This window comes from Prunus dulcis, chromosome 1, assembly GCF_902201215.1.
Source record: "Prunus dulcis chromosome 1, ALMONDv2, whole genome shotgun sequence".
Taxonomy (NCBI): domain Eukaryota; kingdom Viridiplantae; phylum Streptophyta; class Magnoliopsida; order Rosales; family Rosaceae; genus Prunus; species Prunus dulcis.
The window spans coordinates 8206859-8229878 of NC_047650.1; the positions used below are offsets into that span (position 1 = coordinate 8206859).

Below are 23020 nucleotides of genomic sequence, written 5' to 3' on the forward strand. Positions count from 1 at the left end.
TCCAATTGTTCCTCTTCATATTCCTCCGTGGGGTCGTCTTCCCCTTGCTGCGGGGTAGGCTCGGATTCCCCTTGTGCCTGCATGATGTTGGGTTGACTGCCAGACGACGAGGCTGGATGGACAGGAGATCTGGCCGAAAGTTCTGTTTCCGGTAGCTTTCTTGAGCGACAAGCTTCCTGTTCTGTGTGGGGAAGTGCTTCAGGATTCTTTCCTTTCCTGGCAGAATTGGTCTCTGTATGTATCTGCGTTTTATTCTGGCTCTTGAGATATGTGCAGTATTGCCTCTGGATTCTCCTTCTCTGAGTTCTGGTTAACTCCATGGTTGGTCTGCCGCTTTTCCCTACGGAGTACCACCTGCCCTCTATGATTGTTGCCAAGGGCTTTCCATTCCCGGGTGCCTCGATTGATGTCTCCTTCCTGGGCTGTTCTACCTTCCTTTCGCTGCATTGTGAAGGCCTGAAATGGCTCCTGTGCCTTGCTTTGCCCTGGGGTGAGGTTCCAATCCTATCAAAGACACTAGGTGTGGGTTGATTCTGTTTGTCTAAAACCACTTCTAGCTCTGTTTCACACTTGCACCTGCTACAAAGGACTACCCCAGCTGATATGGTGGCTCTTGGTTTCTGGCTGGTCTCCCTTATGATCCTTCTGCCTCTGCTACAACTAGTATCTGTCATTGGCTGAGTTTCTCTCTGTTCTGGCCAATTCAAGTTGACCATATTGACTTGTGGTTGAGGGAAAGGATCTGTCGTGACCGATGGAGGTTTTTCTGCCAGTTTCAACCTTCCTGCCGTTATTCCTTCTTGTATCACGTCCCTGAAAACGACACAACTATTGGTGGAATGGTTCCAAGAGTTGTGCCACCTGCAGTACTGTCTGCCCTTGAGTTCTTCCGGCTTGGGTATTCTGTGGGGCGTTTCTATTGCCTTCTGCAGCAGCATTTCATCGAACAAAGCATCAACCTTGGTTAAATCAAAAGAGTAAACCTTGTTCTGCATTGGCTTGTTGGGAACGAATCCTCCCGTGAATGGTGGTGGCTTTTGGTCTTTAGGTGGCTTTGTAAGGGCTTTGCAACTAATAGGGATGTTTTAGTTTTGCCATTTCTGCCACCGAAACCTCTTTCTCTTCTGACTCTTCTGTATCTTCCTGTGATTCCACCCCAATCAGGTGGACTGAAGAGGAAGGGGTTTTGTAATAAGTGCCTTTAGAGGAGTTCCTTCTCTGCTGTTCTTCTCTGAGTAAGCTCCTCATATTTGGATGCCTTATCAGCCAGTTCTGCCAGGTCCCCGAACAATATTCCGTCGAACCTCTTTCTGAGAGAGATTTTAAGGGCAGCTTGGGCCATCTGGATGAAATGTCTCTCTTCCATGGGGATTCGGCACTTCATTTTGAGCTTTCTGAACCTGGTTATGAAGTCTTGGGCTGGTTCATCTTCGCTTTGCTTTGAGGGCGGCCAAGTCACTAATGGTGACTTCTGGCTGGACCCTGTAATAATAGTCATGGAAGACGTTCTCCATCTGTTCCCAAGTCTGCACAGAATTGGCTGGCAGGCTAGTATACCAGGTGAAAGCCTGTCCGGAGAGAGAATTGCCGAAGAGTCTTAGTTTCAACAAAGGGTTGTTCTCAATAGCTATGCATTGGACGGAGAACCTGCCTATATGTTCAACTGAGGAAGCATGGGAATCTTCCCCGTTGAACAAGGTGAAGTTTGGTACTTTGAAGCCTGGAGGTAATGGTATTTGATCGATGTAGGCTGGATATGGTTTCCTGTATGTAGGCCTTTCACCTCTTCTGGCCTCGGGTTCCATGATTTCCCTGATCATTCTCTGCAATGCCCCTATGTCATTCAAAGCATTGACGGGGGGAAGATTCTGTCCCTGTTCTGCCTGAATGTAATCGATTCTGGGCTCCATTCTGTATGGTCTGAGTGGAGGTTCTTCCCTGTGCCCTTCCTGCTCTTCGATATCTAGGTGATTCCTCCAGTTTGCCCCGGGTCTATTCCTGTCCTGGTTAGCAAAAAGGTTATTCCCCCCTCTGCCCCTTCTCCCTCTTGCGGGTGGAGGGAATGGATTAGGGTCCATCCTTCTGGGTCTATATGGCAACACTGCTGGCGGTTCTGGCTGAAATGCCAAAGGTTGATCATGCTGGGCCGCCAAGGGTGGAATGGGCTGAGGTTCTGGCTGGTTCTGCTGAACCAATGCAAGGTCATTTGGTCGGGCTGGGACCTCCTGCTCTTGATTAGGAGGGATTCCTTCCCTTGGGCCAGCCTGGACTTCCCTGTGATCTGGTAATCCAGCAACCTGTGCAACTAAAGGATTCTCCTGGTATGGCCATGCCAATCCTGGCGGAGGACCGTAAGGCAGATCTAACTGCTGGACTACAGCGTCAGGGTTTGGGATTCTGGCCATGGCGATTTCTCGGTCTTTTCGGAACTGCCTGTTAACCTGCCACTGCATCATTGCTGTCATACTATTGAGAGTTTCTTGGTTCCTTTGTACCGTGACCTCTTGTCGGAGCATTGACTCCTGTATTTGATTCATCCTCCTGGAGCTAGTCCTAGAACGCCTACTTCCTGTACTTCCGCGAGCTGACTGTCTAGCATCGCTTTCTTCTGACTCTGGACCTTCCCTGCGAGCCATTTGGTTTGCCTCCATATTTGATGTGGATTCTGGCTAGAGCTTCCTGTATTTGTAAATCCGTGAACAACCCTGTCAGAGTGTGTATACTGAGATGTCCCACTGGGCGTGCCAAATTGTTCACCCGTTTTATGTTTGCTCCTGTGATGGAAGGGCGAAGTTCCCCACTGGCTTGGAGACCATGTGTTGGTCAACAAGTCAGCTTTCTTTGGTGTGCGAGCGTGCCACTGCTAGCGACGTGAATCCTAGCAGATTTCTTTTAGAATAGATAACTTGCGCCCCAAGTTACTGACTTCTAAAAATCAAACGATTGTGAATTTGGGTGAGGAATATCTCCCAAGTAAGTTCTTTTCTTGCCTCAGACTGGTGAGGACTTTCACAATTTATCTTAGTATCAAACGGCTGTTCTGGCCAGAAGTGTTTAATAGAAGTGAGACTGTTTCAAGCAGAACTGCCTTTTACAAAACAATAAATATACATATTGACTCTGAGGAGACTAAAAGATGGCTGGAACTCCACTTCTGCTTGGATGGAAGGTTCCAATCTGGGCCGGACTGGACGTCTCTGGGTCGGTCCGTACTGCTTTGTGGCTTCAAATGCTAGGCTGGCCTATAAATCGATACCAAAGTTGGATTTTGGCAGAGCTTTATCTTTGCTTCACTCTCCGTGAGGCCTTCTGAGTAGGCAGAACTGCAGCTTCCTCAGTTTGAAAGGGGCAGAATTGGCTATTCTTGATGATCCGGTAAGCTAGGGATCGCGCTACGAGAGAGTTGTTCTGCTTGGACAGAACTCTTCATTAATTTTTGCTGAAGTCTCCACGTCTGTGAAAGCTCAAAACTCTGCTTGTCTTGGCTTTTGCTGAACCAAATTTGTAACGAGAAATCTCGTTTTGAAAGACTTATTTTCTAAGTCTGAACTTTGGGATTTTAATCTAAGGCTAGCTTTTCTTGGGATTTAAGTGAGCTCTTGGCTTTTCTTGTTGTTGTCTTTTTTTTTTGATGTGTTGAAAAAAATGTGTCCTCTTCTCTTTGCCTACTTCTGTTTTTATAAGAGACCCTCTTTTGGAGGTGATTTTAAACTTTAATAATGGGCGGCAACAAGATCTCTCAAAACGTAAAGCAGGAAAGATTTATCATTTATGGCAGATAGGCTCTCAGTAGTCTTTTCCTATGGCGATCCCTTCCCTGGTTTCCTGGGTGGCTGCTTTTGTTTCAACCAACGCCACCGTTTGTGTGGGTTTTTTTATGGCGGTTGGTTTAATTTGTTTGTATTTCCTGAATAATTCCCCCTTTTCCGCTCTAATTGGGAAGGCGTGACCTGTGAACCCTTTGGAAGATGGCGTCTCTTTTTGGAGAGAAAATCTCTGAGTATAGATGGGTTCTTTGATCTTTAGTTTCTGGCAGTTTTCCAGAGACGTCCCTTCCCATATAAAGAATTTTTAGCTGAAAATGCTGACTTTCAAAGCTGAGGTAGCCACGTGAGTGTGTCTTTAGTTTCTTTTTTGGGCTTGAGTCCAAACAATATTCGTGGGTTGATCCTTTCGAAGCCCAGATGACAGCTTTCCTTTTCAGGTTTTCTTGGGCTGGGGGCTTTCGTTTTTTTTTTTTTAATCTTGGCGCACGCATTTTAGGCCCAAACAGTACGTGTACAATAAGAGTATTGTACATTTTCCTTTTAAAAAACATGTATTTTACTGAGTCTAAAAAAAAAAAAAAAAAAAAACCCCGAGTATAGCCGCGTGGCTATATTATTTTGAAAAAAAATATAAAAAAACCCGCTAAAAAAACCAGAGCGCCTATGCAGGTGTGAAAACAAGTATAGCCGCACGGCTATACTTTTTTTATAAAAAAATCCCAGGTATGGCTATACTATTTATAGAAAAAAGGGAACCGCCTAGTGCTAGGCACCCGCGTGTGAAAATCAGTATAGCCGGTCGGCGATACTATTTTTTTATAAAAAAATCCCGAGTATAGCCACACGGCTATACGATTTATAGAAAAAAGAGACCGCTAAGCGCCTAGGAGCCCACGTGTGAAGATAAGTATAGCCGCTAGGCTATACGATTTAAAAGAAAAAAAGAATACCCTAGTAACGCCGCACGGCTAAACTATTTATAGGAAAAAAAAGAGACACGCCTAGTGACAGGACCCGACCCAATTTTCACTTTGAAATTCGAGCCAAGTCCTGTGCGTGTCCGACACCTGGCGAATGTCGGGCACAAATGACCTTTTTGCTCTCTTACTTCAATTTTTCTTTAAAATTCCCTTAGACTTCTGCCGAAAATTTGGCAGAATCTCCCCTGTATTTTGATCAGTCCCAAAATGTTTCACCTATTAAACATTCAACTAATCCACACCAACTGCCAGAATAATTCAAATAACAAAATCCCAACTCCAGTTTTTCAGTTTCAACGAGATATCAGAGCATTTTCTAAATTTCAAGGTTTTTAGGGATTTTCTATAAACTCTACCTGACTTGAAGCGCTGAGGTTATGAATGGCCCGGTGGTGGATCCTGCGTACGTCTACAGCCTGGGGGTAAAACAGTTTGAAGATGTGAGTGGACCAACATAAGAATTCTTGAAAACAGTTTAATAATCAAAATAACCCCCTCTATAGAAATGGTTAAATAAACTGAATACGCACCTTCCATTTAAAGCTTACTAAACTCAAAGCATTCCATATAAATTATAATCAAACTCGATGAATTTTATTCAAAAGCACTGAAATCAAGGTTGTATAAAACACTGAAATCAAATTTGTATAAAAGCACTGTACTCGAGCCTTGCATAACTGAACAAACTGTATAAATGTATTAATGCCTGGAAAATCAGAAAATCTGATATAAAACAACTGAAAATCATAATTAAATAAAAGAGACTCAAAATCCTTTGAAAATACCACCTATTTGTACCCCTGTCATAACCGTCAATTCCCTGGCAGGTCTCGGGCGCCACGCAGTCCACCCGAGCCGCAAACTGGCGAAATCAGGGGACTATGATCAGCCTGTCCCGCCGGCAGATTCCTCGGTGACACCAAGTCAGCTCGAGTCGCTCTGGCAGGATGCAGGGGACCGTAGTCAGCCTGATCCGCAATCCTGGCAGGTCTCGGGGACATAAAGTCAGCCGAGCCGCAATCCTGGCAGGTCTCGGGACACCAAGTCTGCCGAGCCGCAAATCCTGGCACTCACGGTCCGAGCGTCCCCGAAACTCGTGAGGCAAAGTCAAGTGCACTGACTGAACTATAATCAGACTGGATGTCCGTAGACATCGGTCCGACTCTGGGTAATCACCATAAAGAAAAACGGGTACGAGGTGGTTTTAAAATAAAGTCCTTTTAAAAAGAAATATCTGAATAATAACTGTAAAACTCAAGTCGTGCTGCGGTCTTAACTGATTCATAACTCAAACTCTGTTTCTGTAACTGGTAAATAAGCAGCACCGACTTATAGAATTATTACTGTACTGATCATATTCAAAATCGTATTAAACTTACTCAAAGACTGAATGAAGAAACTTACTCAAATAAACTCATTTATAAAACTCATTTATATAAAATCATTTATAAAATCTATTTTATATAAAAGCACATCAATTCATATAAAAGCACATCAATTCATTCATGAAATCTGATTTATGAAAGAAGGTCCACTCACAGATGGTCCAAGCTACTTCGACCCCTCGAAGGTCTCCTTTACACTTCTGCCGAGCTCCTGGTGCCTGATTACCCCGAAAGATTAAATTAATAAACTGCTGAATAAAACGAAATTCAACTAAACACCCTGCCCCCGGCTCCTAGAAATACAAACACTTAATCAAGTTATTCCTATGCCCGCCTCAGCTTTTTAAACAGTTAGGCCGGCCTCAAGAGAGAACCTCGATAAGCCATGAGCTGCTCGATAGGCCGATCCGGGACCCCGTGGGTCCACGGTCTCCGATGGCCAAGCTGAGCTTCCCGGAAAGTTTCTCATAGGGCGGGAACCAAGTTCTGCGAAATTGGTCCGAATCGGACGGTCGGATTGGCTAAAATCGCGTTATCGCTTAAAACCCTAACCCTAGCCCCAGGGTTCGCGATTCCGGAGTATCCGGGACTCCGATTCGCAATCCGTCGAATGCTACGCGATCCTGACGTCACATAGACCGACCTATCCAAAATTCAGCGCGATCCAATGATCACACGACACTGCACCTACGGATCGCGCGATATGGAGAATCCGTTCGGGGCTCAAACGGACTCCGAATTGAGATCCGCGAAATCCCACGCGCTCGTGACGACACGAGGACCTCAAAACTGGCCAGAGCCGGGCCACCACCCTGGCCCACGCGCCGCCACACGCGCGGGGCAGATCGGGTGTCCAAAGCGATTCGGGTGTGCCGAAAAATCGTGGAACCGAGACTCCAAACTCCTACCCTAGGTAAAACACCCCATTTGGAGTCACTTTTGTTCTTGGACTACCCCCAAAAAGTGACCAGAAATGGTAGTTTCGAAGGGCCGAAGTTTCGGCCAAACTTCAAGTCGAAAAACGAACCCCTTAGAGCTAAAATCGATCAAAGACCATATACCCATCAGCTAGAGCACGAAAAATAGGTCAAAAACCATACCTTACTCGATCGATTTGGTTGAGAAACGAAGGAGAACGAGCTTCCACAAATTTTCGGAAAAACTGTCGGACCCGGCCTGTTTCGCGGCAGTTTCCGGCTACTGCAGTGGCGGATGGAGGCTAAGGAGGGGCAGGGCTGATAGAGGGAAGTGAGGTGGTTCGTTTGGGACCGGTATTGCCTGAAACGGTGGTCTGAGTTGGGAGAAATCGCTCTCTAAAGTCGGCTGGTCCAGATGGTTCGAGAGAGTGCAGCTGGGTTTATAAAAACTGAACTTCGAAATATTTACGGTTCTGCCACTGAGACTCTTTTGACCATAACTCCTTCGTTACAACTCCGATTCGGGTCTACTCCGTGTCTACGGACTCGTTTTGCCGTGCTCTACGCAACTGCGTAAGCGGAATTCCCAAATTCTTTCTCGATTAAAAAGTCAAATATTTCCCCATTAAAATATGCGAGGGCAATTTGGTCATTTCGCTAAAAGATATTTTCCTTACCTTTTTAGATATTTTCTTTCTTTTTGATATTTTGTTTTGGGTTCTTACAATCTACCCCCCTTATAAAAATTTCGTCCTCGAAATTTGCATCTCTGTCCTTTCCGGAGGGGGAAAAACTGCTCATGTACTTGCTACTCGGGTTACTATACTGCACATCTCACTGAAAGCTAATTACTTTCCCTTCCAAAATCTGAATTGCTTGTGTTTTACACATTCTATAATCTTCTTGGGTCCGATATAGCTAGGATTGGCTTCCTTACTTCCTTACCTTTCTCAGTCACTAAATATCGAAGAGTACTTATCTGCAGATCCTTCTTCTAATATCTGCCTAACCCCTTGTCATTCCTGGATTACTTAGAGTCTTTTTCTGCTTAATTCAATCAGGTTCTTTATTTCCTACAATACTTCCAGATTTCAATAAACCTTATTTAACATTCTATCTTCATACTTGGGTAATCCATACTATGTCTCGAGTAAGGCATTTATTGAGACCATCTAATTCAAGGAATCCAACAACTGTCACTTAAGGCATAATTTCAAACCAGCATCCTTTTTACTCAAATCGTTCTGAAACTGTAGTACATTATGTCTTAATAACCTTCCCACAATTTAAGTCATTTTCTTCAGCTGGTCATCTGTCTAAATTCAAGACCCAAAAGCTTCTTTTACCTAAGTCCAGCTGAAACTTAACTTGGATTTCTAATTCTAAACTATAGAGACTGGTATCCCGCTAGCAGAGTCCAGAATGGTACCCACCACATCTGGCATACTAGGGCAACTTCTCCTGTTAGCGTTTATCAACACCTGTCTCTCCATGTTTTTGACTACACCGGCCCCATCACAAATTCTAATACTACTACACTGACAGGTACCTTCACTGGAACTAGCTCCAGGTCGACAGCTTCCATACTTACGACAATTCGATGCCCGGAAACTATGATCACTACTGTTGATACCTTTCTTCAACTTTTTCTGATTCAAATAACCTATTTCCAAATATTGTGCACAAGGTGTACCCTATGGTCTGCCCATTATCTAGCTGGGGCAGACATCACCACGGCCTCAAAATTGACTAATTACAACTGATCACTATACCTTGAACGGAGGCTTTTAACCTTATCGTAACTAGGTACTACCTCTTACTCTCCAATTTCTATTAATAGAAACAGTATTCGGGTTCAACCATTATCCTTTATTCTGCTGCAAAAATTCCTTTATTCACATCTTCTGTAGACTTATAGATAGGACTGACTATCAACTCCGTCTATGAAAATACTTGTTACGTATTAATAGAAGGATCCTGGTATCACTTCTTAACCAAATCCCACTAATACCCTTACTTTTCTGTAGAACAATCCGAACCTCCCTGATCTACTCTATTCCTTCCAATTCAATCTTCCCTTACTACTGAAAGCAACCATTACCAAAATTTATAGCTTTCAATCCTTTTTACTGGATTCACCTCTCTCAAGCCTGAGCTAACAGTTCCAAGATCTACTGGAGGTTTGGATCTCCCTGTCCACTAAGTACCGTAAATACGGCTCCTGCTAAGCCTCTGACAAAGATTTCTCTACCGGTTCAAACACCGGTGCAGTTTCTGTCCAATTTGAAAATCTCATCTCCTTACATCGAGATAATTGTCTAATTTTCCTATGGATACCACCACCATTTGGGCCCAACTTGAGAAGAAAACGAGGATGCACAGAGTGCAAAGTCTACAGGAAGTAAAACCTATGCTCTGATACCAAATTGACAGGACCCGACCCAATTTTCACTTTGAAATTCGAGCCAAGTCCTGTGCGTGTCCGACACCTGGCGAATGTCGGGCACAAATGACCTTTTTGCTCTCTTACTTCAATTTCTCTTTAAAATTCCCTTAGACTTCTGCCGAAAATTTGGCAGAATCTCCCCTGTATTTTGATCAGTCCCAAAATGTTTCCCCTATTAAACATTCAACTAATCCACACCAACTGCCAGAATAATTCAAATAACAAAATCCCAACTCCAGTTTTCTTTTCAGTTTCAACGAGATATCAGAGCATTTTCTAAATTTCAAGGTTTTTAGGGATTTTCTATAAACTCTACCTGACTTGAAGCGCGGAGGTTATGAGTGGCCCGGTGGTGGATCCTGCGTACGTCTACAGCCTGGGGGTGAAAACAGTTTGAAGATGTGAGTGGACCAACATAAGAATTCTTGAAAACAGTTTAATAATCAAAATAACCCCCTCTATAGAAATGGTTAAATAAACTGAATACGCACCTTCCATTTAAAGCTTACTAAACTCAAAGCATTCCATATAAATTATAATCAAACTCGATGAATTTTATTCAAAAGCACTGAAATCAAGGTTGTATAAAACACTGAAATCAAATTTGTATAAAAGCACTGTACTCGAGCCTTGCATAACTGAACAAACTGTATAAATGTATTAATGCCTGGAAAATCAGAAAATCTGATATAAAACAACTGAAAATCATAATTAAATAAAAGAGACTCAAAATCCTTTGAAAATACCACCTATTTGTACCCCTGTCATAACCGTCAATTCCCTGGCAGGTCTCGGGCGTCACACAGACTTACCCGAGCCGCAAACTGGCGAAATCAGGGGACTATGATCAGCCTGCCCGCCGGCAGATTCCTCGATGACACCAAGTCAACTCGAGTCGCTCTGGCAGGATGCAGGGGACCGTAGTCAGCCTGATCCGCAATCCTGGCAGGTCTCGGGGACATAAAGTCAGCCGAGCCGCAATCCTGGCAGGTCTCGGGACACCAAGTCTGCCGAGCCGCAAATCCTGGCACTCACGGTCCGAGCGTCCCCGAAACTCGTGAGGCAAGTCAAGTGCACTGCCTGAACTATAATCAGACTGGATGTCCGTAGACATCGGTCCGACTCTGGGTAATCACCATAAAGAAAAACGGGTACGAGGTGGTTTTAAAATAAAGTCCTTTTAAAAAAGAAATATCTGAATAATAACTGTAAAACTCAAGTCGTGCTGCGGTCTTAACTGATTCATAACTCAAACTCTGTTTCTGTAACTGGTAAATAAGCAGCACCGACTTATAGAATTATTACTGTACTGATCATATTCAAAATCGTATTAAACTTACTCAAAGACTGAATGAAGAAACTTACTCAAATAAACTCATTTATAAAACTCATTTATATAAAATCATTTATAAAATCTATTTTATATAAAAGCACATCAATTCATATAAAAGCACATCAATTCATTCATGAAATCTGATTTATGAAAGAAGGTCCACTCACAGATGGTCCAAGCTACTTCGACCCCTCGAAGGTCTCCTTTACACTTCTGCCGAGCTCCTGGTACCTGATTACCCCGAAAGATTAAATTAATAAACTGCTGAATAAAACGAAATTCAACTAAACACCCTGCCCCCGGCTCCTAGAAATACAAACACTTAATCAAGTTATTCCTATGCCCGCCTCAGCTTTTTAAACAGTTAGGCCGGCCTCAAGAGAGAACCTCGATAAGCCATGAGCTGCTCGATAGGCCGATCCGGGACCCCGTGGGTCCACGGTCTCCGATGGCCAAGCTGAGCTTCCCGGAAAGTTTCTCATAGGGCGGGAACCAAGTTCTGCGAAAGTGGTCCGAATCGGACGGTCGGATTGGCTAAAATCGCGTTATCGCTTAAAACCCTAACCCTAGCCCCAGGGTTCGCGATTCCGGAGTATCCGGGACTCCGATTCGCAATCCGTCGAATGCTACGCGATCCTGACGTCACATAGACCGACCTATCCAAAATTCAGCGCGATCCAATGATCACACGACACTGCACCTACGGATCGCGCGATATGGAGAATCCGTTCGGGGCTCAAACGGACTCCGAATTGAGATCCGCGAAATCCCACGCGCTCGTGACGACACGAGGACCTCAAAACTGGCCAGACCATGCCACCACCCTGACCCACGCGCCGCCACACGCGCGGGGCAGATCGGGTGTCCAAAGCGATTCGGGTGTGCCAAAAAATCGTGGAACCGAGACTCCAAACTCCTACCCTAGGTAAAACACCCCATTTGGAGTCACTTTTGTTCTTGGACTACCCCCAAAAAGTGACCAGAAATGGTAGTTTCGAAGGGCCGAAGTTTCGGCCAAACTTCAAGTCGAAAAACGAACCCCTTAGAGCTAAAATCGATCAAAGACCATATACCCATCAGCTAGAGCACGAAAAATAGGTCAAAAACCATACCTTACTCGATCGATTTGGTTGAGAAACGAAGGAGAACGAGCTTCCACAAATTTTCGGAAAAACTGTCGGACCCGGCCTGTTTCGCGGCAGTTTCCGGCTACTGCAGTGGCGGATGGAGGCTAAGGAGGGGCAGGGCTGATAGAGGGAAGTGAGGTGGTTCGTTTGGGACCGGTATTGCCTGAAACGGTGGTCTGAGTTGGGAGAAATCGCTCTCTAAAGTCGGCTGGTCCAGATGGTTCGAGAGAGTGCAGCTGGGTTTATAAAAACTGAACTTCAAAATATTTACGGTTCTGCCACTGAGACTCTTTTGACCATAACTCCTTCGTTACAACTCCGATTCGGGTCTACTCCGTGTCTACGGACTCGTTTTGCCGTGCTCTACGCAACGGCGTAAGCGGAATTCCCAAATTCTTTCTCGATTAAAAAGTCAAATTTTCCCCCATTAAAATATGCGAGGGCAATTTGGTCATTTCGCTAAAAGATATTTTCCTTCCCTTTTTAGATATTTTCTTTCTTTTTGATATTTTGTTTTGGGTTCTTACACCTAGCGCCTGAGAGCCGACGTCTCAAGATAAGTATAGCCGACCGGCTATACAATTTTTAAAAACAAATTACCGTAGTAAAGCTGTGCGGCTATACGATTTTTTTAAAATAATAAAACCCGAATAAAGCCGCACGGCTATACTATTTTGGGGGAAAAAAAAAAAAAAGGAGCTCTCTGGAAGCACGGAGTGTAAAGTCATCTGCGTCATTTTCGTATATAAAATCTCCACAAGAAAAGCTATCGTCGCAGCCAATCCGTCACCTTTTCCCGTTTCTGTTGCTCTTCGTGGAAGAAATCAATTTCCTGACAAAGCGATGCTGATCGAAGAAAAAGAGACAGAAAAGCATAGCGATTTGAATTCTCCGAAACCCTCGTCTTCCACCAACAGAAATGCCTCCGATGGCTTCGAAACTGCCAGTGACGGAGAACTCGGATCCAACGGTAGCGACAACGATGACGAAACCCAACAACAAGAGGAACAGCAAAGTCTCTCTCAGGCTGACGACGTCGCATTGAAACAGGTACTTTCTTCGGAATACTATCTTTCTGCTAATTCGTAATCGAATGGGAATCAATTATTTATTGTTACTTGGAGCTGATCAGTGAGTTCAATTTTGTACAAATTTTGAAAAATGAATTTTTTTTGGTAAATTGTTATGTTGTGGAATCTGAAATCTTACTGTGAATTGCTTACAATAAAACCCAATTAGGTTTTTTCTCTCTTTGTATATGCAGTGTTTCCTATGTGATCGGTAATCTGGTTTTATAGCTACGATTCTCATGTTCCTGTTAAAATAAATTTGATTGAGTTGTTCTGGTTGCATCTGAAGCAGAAGGCGTTTGAACAAGCAAATGATGTGAAAATGGAAGGCAATAGACTGTTTGGCAGTGGGCAATATGAAGAGGCATTATCACAGTATGAGCTTGCTTTACACCTTGCGCCTGACATGCCATCATCTGTGGAATTACGCTCAATATGTCACGCAAACAGTGCAATATGTTGTTCGAAATTGGTATGTGATGTGGTTAAAATCGGTGGAAATATCCTGAAAATTTTCATTGTTTTTCTTGATTTTCACATTCTATGTTGATAAATTGATATTGACATAATAATACACATGCCTAATACTTTCATATTTTGTTTAGACAAGTTCAAGTTTTTCTATTTTTTAGAAAATTCTTGATGGTTCCACTTCATGTTTGACAGAGTTGCATGCACTGATGCATGCTTCATGTACTTTTAGAGTTTGTTTAATTGGCCTACAATTTTTCTGGCCTCTAATGCCCTTTTGATGTCCGCATATTGGACAAGCTATGACACCAAATATGTAGGAAAATTTATTTTGATATACTTGACATTATGTTGCTTTTACTATTTCAAAGTGGATGCTATTTGCCTTCCCAACCTTATTTTCTTGGTAGTCTTTGTTGGAGCATGCAAGTTGTTCCGGTAAAAGTATGTGACTTCAAGTGATTCATAGATTGGTCTAATGAGCAAGGATGTGATCAATTTCCTTCATCATTTGACTTGACATTTTTATTAATCTTTGAATTTGAAATGATGATAGATATGTTTCAGCGAAAATAGCTATTTTTTGCTCTAAATAAAATGAAATTGGATTTATTAGGGGACTTTCGAAGGATGATTAATTTTTAGGATTAAGATTTATTGTGAAAGGCAACAAATTCTAATATTGAATGTTTTAAATGATGACAATGGTTACCAAATCTTATGATCACATGTCTTCCTATGTCCAGACTGAGTAGAACTGCTGATATTTATTGTAAGCTGTTCACTTTTAGTTTTTCCCCTGTTTACTTGTCTTGTTACGTGGTTTTAAAAGGCTTCTTATTCTTTTTATTATAACTCCAGGACGCCAGCAACTTCTTGATTATGCATTCTTAATTCTGAATTATTATCAATCTTGGAATCCTAATATCACAGGGAAAATATGAGGATGCAATCAAGGAATGCACAAAAGCGCTAGAACTAAATCCTTCATATATGAAAGCTCTGCTTAGAAGAGCAGAAGCACATGAAAAACTAGAGCATTTCGAAGAGGCTATTGCTGGTAAGTTTGGATTTAATGCCACTTTTTAATTTTAACCTTGTACTGCAGTCTAAATTGATATCTTTCATCAGTTCATCGTTCAATTTCCTGGACAGTACTCCACTATTCTTGACCCTTTTTCAGCTCACTAGAACCAACTTCTGTCCTCTCATGTATGTGGGTTTGTAGTTCTATACTCATATGTATTGCTAAATTTTTGTTTTTACTTTGCAGATATGAAAAAAATCTTGGAACTCGATCCCTCAAATGACCAAGCGAAGAGGACCATTCGTCGCCTGGGGCCGCTGGCTGAAGAAAAGAGAGAAAAGATGAAAGAGGAGATGATTGGTAAGTTTCTTTTTCTTTTTCTTTTGGTAAATTAGATGATTGGTAAGTTGGATAAATTATTTTGTTGTGCATTTATATTGTTTATAGTTTCATGGTTTATGGTTTTATTTTCTTTTTCTTGTGGCCAATTGATCAAATTGTTCCCAACAGCTGTATGTACCATGAGCAATGCCCAAAAAAAATAAAAATAAAAATAAAAACAATAAAAACCTAATCCATGTCTTAGATAGACCACTCTTCTAGCCTTCACATGACTTCTTTCCTCTAGTTATAAACGAAGAACAAAGGACAGGGAAATTAGACTGTATTGTTGGGGCAAATAGGCAATGCGTTTATGCGAAGTCAATTAATTACTTTCCCAAAGACCAGTATAACTACTTTTTTCTGACTTTGTGACATAAGGCAAGACTAACATATGAAATAAAGAAAACAAATCCTGAAATCAGCCTGCTGATGATCTTTGCTTATGGAACACTAACCTTTTGCTGGAACTTGTTCATAATTTCTGAAAGACGTTGCTGTTGAAGGAGCGTTTGAGCAAATATTTTATACTCGTGGATGATGTCAACTTAATAATAATAGGACCGTGTAGATCATAATTCTTCTATCTCATGTCTGCGACAGTTCTTCACATTTCTGTGTTTTCTGGTGATAGTTGATATGATGTTTCTAAATTGCTATGCCAGAGACTGGTATATGTTGCATGTTTGTGGCATACTTCACTGTTAAGTTTTAGACTTGGCTGTTAGCTAGCATATTGTCCTCTGTGATGTATAATTGTGTACTTTCCTCAGTTTCACTACAATTTCATGTTTCTCAAAAGGAAAACAAATCTTTTGTAGACTAAGCATTTGAAATTTTTGTATGTGAGCAGGGAAGCTGAAAGATATGGGTAACTCTTTGTTGGGCCGTTTTGGAATGAGCGTGGACAACTTCAAATCTGTTAAAGATCCAAACACTGGCTCTTATTCTATTTCATTCCAACGTTAGTGTGGTTGTGGTCATATTCTACAACAATGTGGGAAGAATCAGGGTGGTGATCTGAAGGAGCATGGGCTTTGTCGTGTATGCAGGATTGGTAATTACAAGTAAATGCAGAGTTGATAAAATCATTTGTGGATAGTATGTATTGGTATGATGAATTTTAAGATATTAGGGTTTCTACATATGAATGGAATTATTACTTGATGAATGTTCATTTCATTTGAGCTCTCTTGTGTTTGTTTTGTGGGGTCTTCTGCAAAATTGTTAGGCCTAGTTTGGTAACACATTGCTTTTAAAATAAACAGATTCTATCCGAAAATTTAAAATTTTTTGTGTTTGGTAAAACATGAGTATGCTACTTTTTCCCTCAAAATAATGGTCAGAAACAGCGGTTTTTAAGAAGCATCAGCTGCTTTTAAAAACTGCTGGTTTAAGAAGCAGGCGGTACCATTTAGTTAACTTTTTGGATTAACCATATTGTCCTTATCAATTACATGATTTATATTCTTTTTTCACAATCGGAATAAAAACCTCAGATCTCCCCATCTCCATCTCCACACTCTACCCATAGTCCTTATTTATTACATGGGCATTGGAAGCTTCCTGACTTCTAGAGGAAGAGAAAAGTTGTCTCATCCTCCAAATCACTTGCTTGGGCTCTCTAAAGCTGCTCTCTACTCTCTCACTTACAGGTATCTTCCCCTGTCTCTTTGGTTGAAACTGCTCCATACTCTCAAACTCAAATGTCATGTTTTTCCACATACTTTTTTCTTTCTTTTTTAAAGTTAGGGCTTCTGTGTAATACTTTTCTCTCTTTACATTTTGAACTCTTGCATCATTTAGGTGTTTGGGTTAGGATGATTCTTTGCAATCTTATCTTCGTAATCTAGTGCTTTAGTTTAGGAATTCTTTGTAAATATGCGGACCTGACAAATATGACCCATAAGAAATAAAAAGGAATCAGAAATTGAGAAACATGTTAAAAGAAATTAGGTACTAGTTGTTAAAAACAAATTGTTGAAAGAAATTGAGAAACATGTGTTGAAGTTAGTTTTAAAAGATCTACATGTACAAGTTGGAAGCCTTATTTAATTGTGGGATGGTTTTTCTTTTTCAGATATCTTGGTTGTCAAACTTCTAATTAGGCTTTATTTTATTAGTTGTAGATTTGCAAAACCTGGTTGTATGACATTCTGTTTAAGTATGCTCTTCATCATTTCATGGGTCTTTCTTGATTTTTAGATTTCTGCTTATTTGTCTTTTGGTTTTGATGTGTTCTGCTTATTTGACTTTGAGAATTCCCGGGCTTGTGTACTGGTTTCGATGATAGAGCATAATGTAGGTTGCTGGGAATTGGGAATATTGATAGTTAATTTCAACATGCTGCATTATCACTGTGCTCATTTTTTCTGAGTATCATACTCTCGCAACATATGTTGCAACTTCCAGTTAGCCCAGCAAAACTTTAGTATAAGTGATAAGCATTAGATAAGATCATTACCTTATCATCAGCATTTATTCTTTTGAAAATATGTGCTATAAGATCAGTATTGAGCAAAATTTATTAGAAGACAGTAGGAGCATGTCCTTTTTGCATATGGATGTTTATATGTTTATTATTTGGACTGTTTGGATTGTTTGCTATTTTCCATTTCTCATATCTAAGCCTTATTTCTTTAGTAAGGATGGGAAAAGAATGTGGGAAGTTCATCAAAAGCGAGATGGAGAGGGAGGTTGATGTAAGAAAACATCACCGTAGTCTTCATTATCATGGAGCACAAGAGAGATGGAAGCATTGAGAAACACCACAAGATTAATGAATGCATCTAATTATACATTTTTTTGTGTGGTAGAGATCTATTTAAACATTTTGATATTGAACACTTTTTGTATATTTGTTAAAAGATAGGAGAAGGCAAAGGTGCATTTTCAGGGTAGGTACCGCAAGCATCTATCAAGAATGTTGTACTATTGAACCATATCATGACATTTTTACGATTGAAATAACAATATTTTGAAGTATTTTGTCACAATAATCATTTTGAACTTGTGGTATAAATGTACTTGCTCTTTTCACTTTCTCGATTGCAGTTTGTTTATGGGTTCTTTAGATTACAATATATATGGAATTTTGTATGTTAAGTATGTTCTTATTATAAGAAAAGTGCACGAAGCTCTGGCTATAAAATGGCACAAAACCTTCAGTTTTTCAGTAATTACAAATATGTAATAAGCACTTCCTTACGCACATATATCTCAAATCCATTAAAAATACCAAACAATTACCCAAGATATATGAAATATAGCACTAGATTTTGATTCCATACCCTGAAAGCACTTCCTTTTGTCCTGACCTTGAATTGCGTAGGCGTGCCACTACTGGATATGAGACCAGCCCAATAGATCTGGTATATGTAGTGTATGATATTGACTTATTGGATTTGTGCTTATTCTGGACTTCTGCTCAAGTCATTGTGCTCCAAGGGGGTACTGGCCTGGCTAAGTTATTTTCTATGCCTCAATCAAGGGGACTTCAATATTCTTTCATTTGTGCGTTGTTAGTTTGATAGATATGAACAATACCTGATCAAACAAGAGGGAAACTAAAGTCTGGTTAATGTTACCCTATTTGAGTTCAGAAACCTATCTTAAATCCAAATTGACCCTAGATTGGGTCAAGGTTTTAATCAATTCGGGCCCAATGATATAGTTCGGGCCTGAACTAGCCCCTATTCTCGGACAAGCAGAGCCCTATTCGGGCCTAGACCTCTGTTTTGGGTCCGAATAATGGACTTGAATGATATAAAGGCGGAAAAGTAAACTATTTTATGGAAATAAATGTGAGAAGAGTTAAATTAGTAGATATTTGATAAAAATAACTAAGACAAATTTCAAGATCTCTTTATCCAATTTTAGCTTGATAGCAAAGAAAGACAAGAGTCATAGAATTCTCCATTTAACTAATTCAAAACACCAATTACAATACAAGAAATATTGGAGATTTCTCTGTCTAGTTTGAGTAATACATAAATGCAAATTGATCATTTAAAAGATGTCATACCATGAAGATGGCAGAGCAACAAAAGATAAATGCAGGAGTTGTTAGTTGGTTATCTGAATATCAAGTAAGCCTGTTTGAAAGGATCTTGAGTTTTTTCAAGTATTTTCTAGATGTTGCGTCGGGTTTTTGGAGAGAGAGTCGTTTTTTGTTGATGATTTCTCCTTCAATTTATAGAGAATGAGGTCGGTTGAGTGTTGGGACCAGCACCCAATTTGAAGTACCCACTTGCCATTAATTTTGGTGAGTGGGTTGCTAAAAATACAAGCAAACCCAAAAAAGCTGCTAAGAGGCTTGGATGAGAAATGACAAAAGTTGTCACTATTAGACTTAAAGAAATCCAAAGTATGAGTCCACTTGCCTTTGATTGGTGAGTGACAGCCAAAGTAGCTGACTAAAAGAAAAAAGAAATGGAGAAATAATGACCACCATCTCTACTTCTTTCTTTATTCATTCTTTAATTCTACTTGCATTATTTCTTCTCTTTCTTTCAACCTTTTAACTTGTATGTTGAGCTTTAGCTTTATTTTAATATTCTTCATCACAAAGAATATTAAAAGGTTTCCATCCACCCCATCATTATTTTATTCTTCTTTGAATCAACTCACTTGTGATGAAGTCCCTTCATTGATGAAGTAACTTGATTAGCAGCTACTAAATTTCTTCTCCGAACATGCCTTGATGCATAATAAACTGGGAATGCTAGGTTGATCCAATTCCTGCCAATTTCGGATATGTTGTTCTCCACATAAGTAGGAACAACATTCATGAAGAACTTAATTCCATTTGAGCAATAAAAAATCTGATTTAGCATGGTTGCAACTGACTGGTCGTCACAGACTGCTGTCACAGTCAGAAATCATGATTAATGCCCTGAAAATTCAATACTTGTGCAAATGACGCCAAATTTGGATATGTCGTAGTAGACATCCAAATGAACAACTTTCATGAATAACGGATGTTAATTTGAGGACTGGAAGCTGGCCCGAATTGCCACTGTTTTTAGCTTTCGCTGTTGCTGGTATGCTTCTGATGTTTGATGTCCCGAGGATTCCAAATTTATCCGAATAAACCCAAATTTGGATATGTTGGATGAACAACTTTCATGAAAGATGAAACTTGATTTGAGAGCTGGAAGTTGAAGTTTGGGCCCAATCCAACTGACTGCAGCAATGCATGTCTAGCCATATTTTGGCCATTTTGATGTTCATGGAACATTATCTTCCATTTTAGGCAAAAATACGATTTTTGGTACAAATACTACCTGAAGTGTTAGTGTTGCATCAATTGGGCAAACACTTCCTAGGCATCATTTGAGAAAACTATCAAATGAAGAATGTTGGCTCATATTAAAGGATAAAGCATTTCCAGATGGGAGTGCTCCTTTAACTAACGATGAAGGGACGATTGCAAGGGGGATTGCTAAAAAATGTGTAGCTGTACCATTAGTGGCAAAGGTATGTTTATCAATTTGTCACTCATTAATTAATAAAGCTCTTATTTCCTCTTCTTTTTTTACTATTTTACTTTCATTTTGTAACATACTGTCATTTGATAAAGATTGAAACTCATGTTTGAACAAGTTTTGGGCAATATGATGCGTTCTAAAAAGAGAGATGGATGGTGCTCAATTCAAGAATGTAACATATGGGATTTATCAGAAGGAGGAGAAAGAAAGAATATTATTGGTTTTGAAGTTGAGTTTTGATCAATTAAAATCATATCTTTGAAACAATGTTTTGCATATTGCTCAATGTTTAGCAAAGATTTCGAAATTCAAAAGGATGACTTGATCGAACTTTGGATGGCTCAGGGGTTGCTGCACCTTTTTACCAGCGAAGATAATCTAGACATGGAGGACATAGGTGATAAGTATTTTAGAATTCTATCCAAGAACTCATTTTTTCAAGATGTTACCAAGGATGATCATGATATTATCACCGAATGCACCATCTTTTCCATGATCTTGCAAAGCATATATCACAATCAATGGGTAAAGACTTCAACCAGACTCCACATATGGCAGAAATTCCAACTTCAGTGCTACTTGCAAAAAAATGTGGTCATGAATTACACTCAGTTTTTGTGAAAGATGAAGTTCTTGTTAATGCCTTACTGAGCTTTAAAGGTTTACGAGTCTTAAAATTATATGAGGGGGCTTGCTTCTCTGCCAGAAGTGATGTTAAAAAACAACCAGAACCAGTCACACATGCTCTTACGTCTCTCCTGAAGTTGCCTGTAAAGTATTGCAGGAGTCTAAAGTCAGTTCCAACTTTACGTGGCTTTGCATCCCTTCGTCAACTGGAAATCGAGGGCTTTCATGGGACAAGTCCATTGATTGGCCTAGAATCCTGTACCTCGCTCCATTCACTGCGTATCTATGGTTGTGAACACTTGACGCATTTACCAGATGGGCTAAAAATTCTTCTCTCTTGAGGAATTGACATTAAGCAGGTGTCCTAGTCTACAAACTATTCCGAGCTTAGACAACCTGGCCCACCTCCGTGAGTTGAAGAGATCATTTTGTGCTGGATTGAAAAGTCTACCCCGTGGATTAGCATCCCCACACTGCCTCACCAGCTTGAAGGAGTTGGAAATTGGTCGGTTTTCGATGGTGCTCCATTCATTTCCTACTTTTCAGGTATCACAACTTGAAAGATTGAGTTTGTGGGGTTGGCCTAAGCTCGAGTCTCCGCCTGAACAAGTTCAACACTTTACTTCTCTAACATGTTTGGAAATACTATCCTTTGACGGAATGGAGGCTCTTCCAGAGTGGCTGAGAAACCTTGCATCTCTTAAGTATCCACGTATAATTTGGTGTGCGAATCTGATGTATCTACCTACAGTTGAAGCTGTACAATATCTCACCAAGTTAAAAGAGATATTATACATTAGTGGTTGTCCCCTTTTAAAAGAGAGATGCAACAAGGAGAGCGGTGCAGAATGGCCCAAGATTTCACATATTCCAAAGATCACAGGTACGATTTTTTCTTTGGGTCTTAAATCAACTACTCCTGATGTATCTCGTACTATTCATTTAACTTAATTACCTGTTGTGATGCAGTATTTCTTTCTTATTTCCTATGCCATAGTTAGTGTTCATAATAGGAATTCGATTCCAACCACAAAATAGTGTTTTGTGTGTGAATATTTTGCACATTGCAATAATAAGATATCTGATTATTTAAACCATATGATAACCTGCTAAGATTTGTTTCCATCAGAAGCATCAGATTGAGTACCTTTTATAATCGAGAATCATGTAAATATTTATTAAGAATGCTTTGGCTGTTTGTTTTCATTTCTCATTAGATTTTTTCTCTTCCTTGCTCATTTTAGTTAATCAGTCAACCAGTTGAAATAAAGCTACGAGTTATAATATTATTTGGGTTAAAACAAATAAATTCTGAGTTTTGAAGTATTCTTTATATTCTAACATATTTATGTTTAAATATGTAGTTCAAGATTGAGGGTGCTCATTAACAGAGACCCGACTTGTCAACCTGGATGGAATCAAATTCAGTAAGCTTACAAAGTATCCCCAAATGCTAAATGTTTCGAAGTAGTGTGCAGTGGTGGTGTGAAGTTTATACAACTCAAGTCAGTCATTCATCTCAAGGTACCAGTTTTGTTTCTAAAACACATCTCCAAAAAAACTAAAACTTGTCGCCTCCGGCATTGACCAAAGTTGTTTTTTATTAGTTCCATGAGACATATGCTGGTGGCGGGAGGCAGTTGAAGCTATGTGCCTGCAGTTGTATGTCTGGTTGTGGAAAATTGATTTCATTGCATTGGATGCATGGTGAGCTTTTCAAACCACGATCTCCTCCTCTCTTCTGGCGTCTCTCTAGATTTAACCAGAATTTCAATGAATTATACTTTACACTTAGGCTCTGTTATATCTTTTCCTTATCAGTTTACATTCAAGGTTGCTTCTGCAGGGGCATGTAATAAAATGTTGAAATAATTTTGCAGGTGGGTTTATAGGTTGTTTTTACTCAACTTGAGGAACTCTTAGGCAATGGGTACAAACAGAGTCGAGATACTTCAGTTCCCTTTTCCCTACATGATTATTTACTTAAAGAGTTGTTATCG

General features: G+C 40.4%; 1 protein-coding gene across 2 annotated transcripts; it reads left to right on the forward strand.

The window, feature by feature from the left end:
* Positions 1–12654: 12654 nt before the first annotated feature.
* LOC117615025 (tetratricopeptide repeat protein 1) lies at positions 12655–16212 on the forward strand. 2 transcript variants are annotated; one of them, XM_034343990.1, is made up of 5 exons: positions 12655–13005; positions 13318–13497; positions 14430–14556; positions 14770–14883; positions 15758–16212. In XM_034343990.1, the coding sequence occupies exons 1-5, from the start codon at positions 12799–12801 to the stop codon at positions 15871–15873; spliced, it is 744 nt and encodes a 247-aa protein (XP_034199881.1). In that variant the 5' UTR covers positions 12655–12798; the 3' UTR covers positions 15874–16212. The 2 variants fall into 2 exon arrangements, with proteins under 2 accessions (XP_034199881.1, XP_034199880.1); XM_034343989.1 differs by having other exon boundaries at positions 12675–13005; positions 13315–13497.
* Positions 16213–23020: the final 6808 nt, after the last annotated feature.